Source organism: Acromyrmex echinatior, chromosome 10 (genome assembly GCF_024713525.1).
Source record: "Acromyrmex echinatior isolate Ae372 chromosome 10, ASM2471352v2, whole genome shotgun sequence".
NCBI lineage: Eukaryota > Metazoa > Arthropoda > Insecta > Hymenoptera > Formicidae > Acromyrmex > Acromyrmex echinatior.
In genome coordinates, this window is record NC_141861.1 from 3630777 (window position 1) to 3643440 (window position 12664).

General features: G+C 34.9%; 2 protein-coding genes across 4 annotated transcripts in view; both read left to right on the top strand.

Moving 5' to 3' along the window:
- Eph (Eph receptor tyrosine kinase) overlaps positions 1-6878 on the top strand; it is a 107574-nt gene extending 100696 nt beyond the window's left edge. For all 3 annotated transcript variants that reach the window (XM_087410757.1, XM_087410766.1, XM_087410767.1), the window contains one exon: positions 1637-6878. In XM_087410757.1, coding sequence (XP_087266883.1) covers positions 1637-1901 — 265 coding nt within the window. In that variant the 3' untranslated portion in view covers positions 1902-6878. The remainder of the gene's footprint in view (positions 1-1636) is intronic.
- A 688-nt stretch (positions 6879-7566) lies between these two features.
- Positions 7567-8852, top strand: LOC105143489 (large ribosomal subunit protein eL34). The gene is made up of 4 exons (XM_011051854.2): positions 7567-7673; positions 7838-7909; positions 8271-8468; positions 8702-8852. The coding sequence occupies exons 2-4, from the start codon at positions 7845-7847 to the stop codon at positions 8796-8798; spliced, it is 360 nt and encodes a 119-aa protein (XP_011050156.1). The 5' UTR covers positions 7567-7673; positions 7838-7844; the 3' UTR covers positions 8799-8852.
- Positions 8853-12664: the final 3812 nt, after the last annotated feature.

Below are 12664 nucleotides of genomic sequence, written 5' to 3' on the forward strand. Positions count from 1 at the left end.
AATTCGCCCTTTAACATTTCAATGATTTGATTATGCTGACTGTGCTTTCACGTTCTCTCTGCTTCTTTGACATAGTAATGAAATATCGCCGTCATGTAGACAGCCGTCTCCATGCTTGGTAAACCTCTTAGTTTGTGTTGCACTGCTTGCCTTCATATGCACCGTAATCCGTTCACGTGTACATGTACCTAAACTGTAAATTATGTATCATTAACACATTACATATGATACATCTCGTCAACAATACTATTGTTAACAGTTGCGTTATTATTATCCTCATTATTGTCATTACATCGCCATTGTGTCGTCATAGTACTTGTATTACTTTTTTTGCGGTATTTGTGTTTTATTATTATTATTGACATATTAGTATTATTAATATTATATTAGTATAATATTCTCATATTTTTAATAATAATATATTAACACATTAATATTATTATTTTGATATTTTTAATGTCAGTAATATTATGTTTATTATGATAGTTATTTTTTTTAATTTTTATTTTTATATATTATATAATTATTATTGAGCCGAAGAAAAATTGGATGTATGTATCGGTATTTAAGTTTTGTAACGCCTGTACATAACATTGTACAAAAAAAGTGAACCAAACTTACAAATTAATCGTATATATACATCAATTATGTTTATTTTTCAAAATGTATAATTCGTAATTTATAATTTATAGCCGATCAAATATTACACATATATGTATATTCATAAAAAACCTATTTAGGAGTATACTGTATATATTTAAATAACCAATTTATACATATTAGTTAAGTCCCGTTTTATACATCTATCCTTAAAAATTTATTAAATAAATATATATATCAATTGAATTATCATTTTAGATTTTTTCACAGATATTCTAGAATTTAAATTTATGAACTTTTATTGATTTATTCTTTCTATCCCAATAATCGACGTGACAATAATTTTACATGTTTAAGATGCCTTTTATAATTTATACATATGTAATATCTAAACATTTGTATGTATATCATCAAACATTTGTATATGTCTCTCTTCTTCATGTACGTAAAGTCAAGATACAATTACGTTTTACAGCCAATAATACATACTGATAGTATAATTTATATAGAAGTAAAATATAATTTCGATCAATTTAAGAATATATCATTAATGAAATGATATTCCACACATAGTATTTTGTAACCCGATATCCTATGAAATAACGAAGACATTAGTATTAGGTGTTGGAATTAATTCGTAGCGTTTTTTAATGAAAGAATGTTATTTATTTCACATGAGCATTAAAAAATACATTAATGAAAGTACTTCCCATCACTTGTAAAACGCTACGAATTAATTCCAACACCTAATAACTTCAACATCGATGAAACGTTGAGTGATCTGCAGCCGAACTATCATCTTCTTTATTTCATTTTTAGCTTCTTTGTCATTAACTTGTGGCGTAGTCGATAGCAAGTGAGCAAATCCAAAACATACATTTGAATTATGCGAATGTGAATGTATTTGGATAGCGAAAGAATTTTAAAAAATTCTGAAATCTCATATACCTACCTTAATTTCTTCGTACTCCTCCCCACTGTGAACGTTATTCATTCGCGCACAAAGAGATATTTCTTACTTTGTTGTTTTTAACAGGGGCACAAATCCACTGGCGCCAGATGCGGTGGATCTAACGCAATTGAATTCCGTCAGCGAGTGGCTAGCTTCCATCAAGATGTCACGATACGCAGAGAGCTTTGAGCGGGCGGGCGTGACGACGTTGGAGGCAGCAGCGCGCGTCACCGTCCAGGAGCTCACGGCCCTCGGCATAACGCTCGTAGGACATCAGAAGAAGATCATGAACAGCGTGACGGCATTGCGGGCGCAAATGTCTGCTACTTCGCAGGGTTTCCTCGTGTAACCATGACCGCGACCTCAAATCCCGCGAACGGATCGTATGTAGAAATCGGCTGATCGGCACGGAACATCGCTATCCCTATGGATCTCACAAACTCGAGGCGCCCCGACGCATCGCCTCCGCGAGAAGCGAGACGACAACCCTTCCATCTAGGACTCGTGATTACCTAGTCAGAGCGACGATGTCCTCGAGAGAATATTTCTTCGCGCGCAAATAGATCCGTTGAACTAATTGAGGGTTGATTCGAGGCAAAGCTTTCATGATACCTCCGAAACGATACGCGAACATCGTCTCACTTTAATCGAGAGATTCAAAGCATTCGTGCTGCAGACATTCCATGTTAGCGAGAGTCGAAAGGAAATCCATTCTTCGCATTTACGACTCCTCTCAAAGAGAGGGATTACAAGGACCACGCATTCGCCATCTCGCATATAAAGTGCAACGACTTTTACTCAACATGTAGAACGATACACCTATTGCGAAACTTTCGCGACTTGTAAGTGTCAAAGAAATCTAACGCCTTACGGGAACGGATCATTCACGAAGCTCGTTTCAGAATGTGATTCTTAAAAAATCACCGTGAAAGAGTCTTAATGGGATCAATGTAAACATACTCTCCCACACGAACAACGAGCGCCAATACTCTTTCATTTCCTAGGCCGTTTCGGTGATCGATCTATCTAAAGATCAGACTGACGGAAATAAACGAGCCCTGTAATCACTGCCGCGAAATCTTTCATTACTTATGAATGTTCTCCTTTTAGTTTAAAGTATTTGTATAACAACTGTTGATTTGTATACACTATATATTTTTTTTCGGAGACTTTCATTTGAGATTTACAGCCGAATTCGTTTTTTTTTTTTACTATTCTATTATCGCGCTTGTTAGGTTTTGTAACATTTTGTACTGAATGGCAGCTCATTTTAGTAGGTATGCATCTGCGATATATAGAACATTGAACGGCGAACATATCGGCCTAAATGTCGTTCGAATATGTCTGTTCCTGGCCTCTTTTCTTAAGTATATTAAAGTTACGTGTTTGTCTATAACAATCGACATAGCAATACGCATCTGACAAGGAAAACTGACCGTATCACGAGGGAACTGTACCAAAAATTGGATCGTAATAGTTTCCGAAATCGGTAGCGTGACAACAGCTAGTAGGTTCATTATTTCGTGTAGTGAATGTAGCGAGTGCATTACACTATTACGCGTATGTCGTCTCGGTAATGTACACGATCGAGAACAAGGGCGAATGTTTACTCTTTACGCTAAATTACAACTTTATGCCTTTGCATTACCTATATGGAAACGTCGTACACGCGCGGCCTATATATAGGTATACCTTTCGATTATAATGACAAACGGCGAAACGAACGAAGCGAATATGTGCCAACGCGAGTGTGCAAGAGTTATTTTAGCGCGAGACTGCGTGACACGGGATAAACGAATGGAAAATGAGCGGACGCGTGAATGTGAGTTTGAATGAAATTGCATCGGTGACGAGAATCTGCCGCGATCCATTTTTCGCGCTATATTTATATGTACACGAGCGTGCGATCACGAATCATTCTATATATACATATACATATAAATAGATATTGTGTTATAAATACTACACTGTGAAAAGGGACGAACGGGAGTAAAACTCTCTATGTAGGAAAAAGCATAAGAGACATCCGTTCGCGTCGGAAAGCAAAGGAGGACATGGCGTGAGAAAAAACGATTTCAAACGCGTCCCTTATTAGCGAGCAATGCGTTAACATATCAACATTATCGCAGAATGCAATGCAAGCGCAAGAAGGGACATCCTCGCGTGCGTCGTTACTCGAGATCAAGTTGAAATTACTCTGATTGATCTTCGATTCTGTCCTCGGATTGTAGCGTACGACAAAAGGGAAAAGTCAGCCGGAAAAAGAGAATAACGTAAAGAGAAAATGAAATGTAAAGTCGGATGGTGTAAGATATGCGGACAAAATACTCACGTATACGCGAGCGACGACGCGTGCGACTGATACGAGGCACGCGCGTTCACGAGGTAACACTATTTTGATTTTTACAGTCCGACCGAGGAGTTTCCTCGCGAAGCAACGTCCATTCCAATATACATGTATCCATAATAGGGAATACCGTTTCCTTTCCTTAGAGGACGACAGACAGAAAGATAGAGGGGACGAGAGGCTTGCTTTGTATCTCGTTACATCCGTAATCGTAAAGACTGCATCCCGGGTCGCGATACATTATACCCGGGATACACACACGTTACCGGCGACTTATCTTAAAAAGAGACCAACGGAGCGGCAGACATATGCGTACGAAAATATTGCGCGTGAGATTAATTAAACAGCTTCCAAGTGAGTCCGGCGAGCCACGGAGAAATTCTTTTATTTTCTAATTTAACGGTTTAACGTTAGTAATATAGTCTACGATGTATATCGAGGCGACGTTGGATCGCGACAGAAGCGGAAGGCGTGTTTTGGGAGGCGAGATTTCTCGCGTTCGACAAGATACAAGACAACGACAAAGCGAACATCTTTCGCACAGTCCCAACCAATTCTCCTCCCTTTAATCAAAGAAGAGGCGAAAGTCTCGCCCCAGCGAAGCGCTAGACCGGTAATTAAAATCGATCGCTTCTATCTCGTAGCGCGATCCAACGATGCTTCCCTCGTAAACGAAATGTTGCTCGAAGTCATACCGCGAGCGAGGAATGTCGAAATACGCTCTGGTGTTTTTCGACTCGCCGTACCTCCTTCCGCGCACGTATCAGCGAAGAAACGGAAGGGAAGAGCGAAAAGCATCGCGGAAGGCCGCGCGGCGAGGTAAAAATCTCCCTTAGGAAAAACAAAAAGAAAAAAAAAAGAGAGAGAAGGCTACCGAAGAACGGCGACGATTATGAAGCAATAAGTGAATACCCAAATGCAGATTTTTATATAGAGAATGTTAACAAATTTCAGAAAATATTAATTATCGATAGCGCTATCTTCCTAAATGTTCGTATTAAAGATTAAACGAGAAAAAAGGTATGATAAAACGTAAAAGGCGAGATTATACGGGATCCCGGCCGAAAGGGAAACGGAAGAAAGGAGAGTCGTGCGCATTAGGCGAATTTGCGCCATAATCTCGTTTGTAATAACTTCGGTAATAATTCGGCCGGGATCCCGCGGACGGGAGAAAAAGGTCTTAAGAACTTTCTCAAGCTGTAATTGTCTGTGTTTTAGCGATGAGTCTGCGAGTGCGACCTGAAGTTTTACGAATGCCGTTAATTTCGATATTTAGATTTCATAGAGCTCTATCAATATCACACAGAAACACACACATGGCTACTGTTAGGCACAGGGGGAGAGAAAATATACGAAATCGAAAATATATTAGGTGAGAGCGAGGTACGTCGCGTAGGACTTCTCCGATTTTTCTTTTGTTTTCCTCGATTTCTCTGTAGAAATCTTAGGATCGTTCCCAATCTACTTTTTTTTTTCTTTCCTTAGAAAGGAACGAAATTTTATTCTATTCGCTCTCAAAGTTTTCAATCATACTTCATGTTACACGTTTTAGTTTTTCTTCAAAAAGTTCATATCATTAAATATAAGTAGATACATGTACATAAGATATGTCTATATGTTTTCTTTTGTATAATTTTGTTTGTATAATTTCTGTCTATGTATAGAAAAAATAATTTAAAAAATAACTTTTGTATTGTTTTGTATTTGTTTTTTTTCAAAAAGTAAAATTGCAATTACATTATATAATATTTTATATGTAATTTTGTATACAATTTTATATCATATATGATTTTATATGGATAATTTTTTATTTTCGCAAGCTTCACTTTTTGTGAAAAAACACAATGCAAAAGTTATCCTAATAATTTTTCAATTTTTATTATTTTTTCTATGTATGACCAGAGATTATAGAGAGAAAAGAAAGAAAACATATTTTTTATATATAATTACATATATATGTATTTAATATTTATATTTAATTAAATATGGACTTTTTATCAGGAATCATATACATATAAAACTTTATTCAGAGAAACGAGATCGGAGAGAAAAGAGCATCAGGAAAAAACCTGAAAAATCAAAATTACTTCAATTCGCTCGAGTGTCTCCGTTGCGGTGAATTTTTGTTTTTCTCTTTAGCGCTTCTTTTTTTCAATTTGCCGGCAAAGAAAGAAAGCGAGAACGGCAAGCGGCGAGGAAAGAAAATTGCCTCTCGCTTAATCCTGTGTAATCGATTTTATAACTCTACTATTATTTATTAAAAAAAGAATACCTTATTTATTTCTTAGAGATCTGACTAAATTGCAAAATGTTCTAATTATCATAAGTTATCTATTATTATTATAGGGCAGAGCGACATATTCTTCCCCTATTTCTAGAGTTTCCGAGTGAACTCTGTCTTGTAAAAAGAAGGTGAAACGAAGCTACAGTTACAGTGATAAATATGAACGTTGTATCGAATCTGTACGCAACTAATTATATTATATTATGTTTAGTTAAGCGTTAATTAAATGACTTACCGAGCGCGTTGTTTTCTTTTTCTTTTTTTTTTATTTTTACTTTCCACGACTCTCTTTACAGCGAACTCTGTCAAAGTACCTGCTTCGAAAAACGAAAATCTACGAGGAAAAGTAAAGCATTACACACAGGTACCGTCCCATATATTATACATAATTCACAGAAAGAAAGACAGACACACACGCATCGCGTAATCATCACACACACACACATACGTACGATAATTTATATACTCGCCGAGCTGAGTTTTCATAAAAAAAAAATTGGTTAAGCGAATCACCTCCGTGTGTCTTCGATTCATTGTATAAAGAAAAATGCAAAGGGGGGAAAAAGAAGCGCGAGCAAGGAGTTACTGTCGACAAATTTTGGAACGTGTCTAAAAACAATTTTTCCTATGGTGTTGTCAAGACGATGTTGAATGTACATAAGATATAATAAATAATATACCTTATACGATGTAAATCGCGACCCGGCTTGTTCCTTCTCTATCCTCGCATCTTGTTAACGCGCCATTATATAATTATTGCTAGTATAACGGAATAAAATATATAATTTCGATAATAGTAATATTTCTATATCATTTCTTTTGAAATTGATCGCTACAGAGTTAATTATAATAATTCTAGAGAACTCATTATAAATGTAAAAAAAAAGTGCTTGTTTTTGGAAAATTGGAAACTTCTAAACTAAAGAAAGTTACATATATTATATATATATATATATATATATATATATATATATACATATTTTTTTATTTATAGAAAAACATTTTATATTTGAGCGTAAATAATCGCAAAGCCTTGCAGCGAAAGAAGCTAGTAGTGACATCTTGGAGTGCTCTGTTGGTAAAAATTTTGCGGAGCACTAATTTTAATTTATAAATTACAAAAAGGTCTTTTTGTAATATTGTTTTTCGCATTGGTGCTTGAAAAATATAATTACATATAATTACTATTTAATATTTATTACTATATATATATATATACACACACATAAATCTTTCTAATTATTACTTACATAGAAAAAATGAATGATAACAATATATTTTTAAAAAATTATTCATTTTTATTTATTTATTTATTTTTAATAAAAATTTTCTATTATCGATAAATGAATATCAATCGTAAGTATTCTTAATTATTATTATTAACTCGTATTTTTGTAGACAGATGGCAGCACCAGATAATTTGCCATGCGTGCGTAAAAGCGTCTCTTCTCGGAGTATGCCGTTTCCTCTTCCGTTTGGATCCGGATAAGGTTCGTGGCATTTTTGATACGATTTTATAATATCCACGTTGCGTGTATCAATCGTAAGATGCATTAATGTCATATGACTTCCGTAGAGATCTGTGGTGATCGGTTATGCTTTACAATTCTATATAATTCAATTTTTTTTAATAACAAAGTAATTAACGTTGCAGAACCAAGATGGTACAGCGACTAACCTATCGGCGACGCTTGTCGTACAACACAAAAAGCAACAGAAGGCGTGTGTAAGTATCTACACAAATAGTAATAAATGATAATGTCAGATAAAATTCATTAACTTTTATTCGCAAAGGAATTTTATTTTGTTAATGACAATATTTATCGCGGTATATTGTTAAAAGTTTGAGGTTATGTTTTGATCACTTGCTTTAAATTTCTTAAAATTCACACGTATTACACACAGTGACATTAATCTTAAATTGTTCCTTTTATCAACATTTATTTAACTATTATTACTGCAAATATTTAATCTGTATTCTAGTATTTAGAATGTCATATTAAAGTGTCATATTAAAGTGAATTTTTCTTGGCAAATTTTGCGAGTTATTATTATTAAGAACTAACTAAGATGAATTTTGTTTATAGCGTACGTACGCCGGGTGGTAAATTAGTTTACCAATATCTGAAAAAACCTAAAAAGATCCCAAGATGCGGACAATGTAAGGACAAGTTGAGGGGTATCCAACCTGCAAGACCAATGGAGCGTTCACGTATGTGCAGACGTAAGAAAACAGTCAAGCGAGTGTACGGTGGAGTTCTTTGTCACAAATGTGTAAAAGAAAGGTACGTATTTAACATTTTAAATTGTTCATATTTTAAATATTTGTTCAATAAACATCAACTATATGTTACACATTTAATAAAAGCATCCTATAATATTTATATTTTAAATACTGATACACTAGATAGAGCAGTTATTTGTTTTCAAAGCAGAATTAATCATTACTTTAATAAATAAACCTATAATAAGTTTTACATTTTATATAATATTTATAACAAATTCCACTGATTTTCAGGATTGTGCGTGCGTTTTTAATCGAAGAACAAAAGATCGTCTATAAGGTTATGAAAGCACAGCAGGCTTCTGCAAAGACGAAAAAGACAGAGAAGTAATCTTGTGCTTTTTATTAAGTAAATAAAACAAGTAATAAAATCCCAAAAAATGAACTGTTGCTACTATTTTATTATGGTATGTCTTGTTTAATACTAATGAATTTATGAATTATTCCATAACATACTCGTATAGTAAAACCTTTTTTAATTAAGAATCCTATAAATATAAAAGATTGAACATGTCTCAGCGTAAATTTACTGCAGTAGACAAAATATAAAATTATTTACACCTTATATGTCTAGTTATTTGAATTGAAAGAATTCTATTATTGTTTAATAGATATATAATTGTCTGTGCTGAATGTTGCAGTTAGTACTTGTATCGATTCGGTATCATTTTTCTTACAATTATTTTTTTATATTTGTTCTACTTATCCCATTTTTTTTTAAATTTAATGTACAATGTTTCTAATTCCAACAACTATATTATTACATAATTACTATATAACTACTGTTAGAAATGATAACCACGAGCTTTCTTTACATGTAAATAAAGCTCGTGGTTATAATTAATAATAAACGAAATTAAAAGTAATGAATGATTTAATTGAAAATTAAGTTACAATAGTTACTTAAATGTAATGAATGTGTACATTAAATTTTATAAATTTTCATGAAAAATACATTAAATTTCATGTACATATACACAAATATACTTTTCATTATAAATACATTAAATTTAATGTCATGAAATTAAATTTAAATGGTGTAACTTAAAAGTTATTAAATTTCGTGAAATTTTTAACAGTGTATATTATTATGATAGACATTTTTAAAAATAACAAAATGGTAATTTCTTGAGCTCTCAATATTCAAAATAAGTATTAATGAAAGGAAAGGCAAATGAGAGCGAACACTGCAGTTGTTGGCATAAAAATATTTGTTCGAAATATATTTACTTGTACATTCCACATAAATTGATTTCCCATCGAACGTTTCGGCTTTTGGTAAACTCGTTCAGCATGGCTTTCTTCTTCAAGTCATCCTGAGCGAGTTTACCATACAAGGAAGAAATACGCACACATTTTTTGAGAGCAATATACGTAATGTTGCACGCAAGTTAATGACAGGCGCGGGAATGCGTGCGCAGAAAACGCGTGATGTAAACTCGCTCATTCTATACATGGTGTATACGTGGCTGCATTTAATAGGCGCACGTATATCCAGAATACGCTTCGTAAAAGTTTTACACGTAACATCATGAATTACCACGAATATGTACGTATTTCGTAACTATATAATATAATTCTTATATCAATTTCTCGATTAAAATACCGGAATAAAATAATTTTCTGATAATAAAAACGAAAATAATCTTAATAAATTTAAACAAAATACTTTTTTAATTTGTTACTATTTTACTTCCGAAGTAGAACTTTTCAGGACTGGATTGAATTTCATGTTCGCGAAACAGTGAGTAATCAAAATTGCGTTAGTACCTACATAGGAGATGTTTCGTACGCACGAAGGACTCGGTTACTCTCTTCGCGTATGGCGATCTACTTGCAAGAACATTTGTGGCTTTGGGGGGAAAGGGGGACAGTTCTGTGGACGATCGGCGACAGGTATTGTGTTGCCGATTATGGCAAAAGGGCTGCCCGCAAAACCCGTCTCGCGGGGCTATTGCGAGTCTCGCTAGCCTCGGAGCGCCTAACAAGTGCCTTATTTGTTCGGCACACGTATGGACATGTATGTAGGTACCCGGGGATCGGGTATACGCGCGCTATAGTTTCCACAGTGGTGCAGAAACGCTCGCGTCGGCGAGCGGCGAGAGCTGTAAAGGCTTGTCACCTGAGAATGCGGACAGCGCGGCGAGCTGGTATTAAATGCCTGACGTTCCCCACGTTATGCTGCGCCTATCCTGAACGACTTTACCGTGTCCTGAAAAATGTTATGGCTAGAACCCGACGGAATTTTTCTTTGCCGTCAACCCGTTCGTGGCCCCGTAATAAAAATACTCTGACCAATTCAAAATGTGGCGAATATATAATTTATTTATCTCGTATCCTTACATGTACAGAGTGTCTTTTACTTTTTCTCAATTTTGGTGATAATTTCTTTCGGCTGTTTTTGAAATTGATTACTCAATAAGAATTGTTTACATTAATTATGTATTAAGAATAAGAGACTGAAAATAATACACTTTCGATAAAGTTTTTAAAATCGTTAATTAATCTCAATGACGTACTGAGAGAAATGTTGCGTATGGGCAACTATAATTTTGTTGATACGAAAATTATGTTATGTTTTAACTTATAAATTGTATTTTAATCAAAATTTTTATTCTAACTAAATGTAGAACGCTCAAGATGGTTGCTAGAACATCAAAATTTTTTATAGCACTGCTCGTCGTCTTGAGTTTCCTACGTAATTATTCTTATGTATGATCCAACAAAGTTATTTTTAAATCTAACTAAATTTCTAGAGATATTTCAGCAAAATCGTTCTTTCTATTAACTGAATAACAGGCAAATTTAATAGTTAACTCCAACTAACATTTGGGGAAGACAAAAAAAGGAGAATTAAAATAGGAATTTGTAAGGCTTCGATGTTATCTTACGAAAAGCATGCATCCTTTGTGGTATTTGCGATCGCCGAGCGACTTTGTGATCTCGTCACAACGGACTGCAGAACGTGACCGCACGGCTAGAACGTGATATCTTGTCGTTTCCTTTTCAAGTTAAAAATTCCTGAGTAAATCGTCCACAACAGGTAGGACGAAAAGAAATACGAGGAACGTGATGAGTCGACACGCAAAAAAATGGCGCGACGAAAAGTCAGATGCCATGAGGCTAATCCGATTTCATGGGACGAGTCGGAACGGGCACAGTGCTCTTTGACCATGATTTAAAATTTTCCGTAGAATCTTTCTCACCGATGCACAAAACATCCTTCTCGAGGCCGAATCGAAAATGATCGCTGTGGCTGACCGCTGCACTGATCGGTGCATTTCGTCTCGGTTCAATTGCCTCGGAATCGTTGCAACCATCGCACCGCAGCTGCGAGTAGCGAGCGAGATTGGTGCAACACCTACACACGCGCATTGCAATTTTCGATTCCCTCGAGCGTGCCGAGGTGCATCGTGGCTATCAAGTCGAATCGTTCTCCGGCAAATGCATTTACGAAGGAAGGGAAATAATATTTTCCGAAACGTGTTGTAGACGATGTAATTCAATCCCAGAAAAAAGACAAGGAAAGAATGATTTTGTTTAAGTATCTTGAGCTTTAAACAGATGTAGATCTGAAAATAATTTTATTGAACAATTAAAATAACGATGTAGGAAATTCAAACATGATGAGTAATAATAATGTATGACGTTCTCTCAAACTGGTTGCTAGAATGTGTAAAATTTTTTTGTAGCTGTAAAAAATTTTCACATTTCTAGCAACCAGCTTGAGAGAGCACCTTCTACATTTTATTACTTTGATAGCCCAATAAAATTATTTTCAGATCTGTATTTATATTTAACTAAATTTAGATATCGCAGCAAAACAGTTTTCCACGTGAATATAACGTTTTTTTTTTTTCCAGATAAAATTAAATTTCAATTGATATTAATGATGAACGACAGTGTGATTGAGAAAATGGTACAACACGTATAATTCTCTCCCTTTCGACAGATACGGCAATGGACGAGGGAGGTTGATCACTATAAATTTTGCGCTTCCATTCGGAATTATACAGGAGGATACATTGGTCACAAACAGCAATTGTCCGGTGTCACGTTTAATTGACGGTTATAAAATGTAGCACGAGCGTGCAGTCGAGAATAATTTGGCGTGAGACGCGCGAGCCAGCTCTCGGAGAGGAGATGCGTCGCTACGTGATTCCTATAATTTTCTGGATCGTGTTTAGCGGAACGACA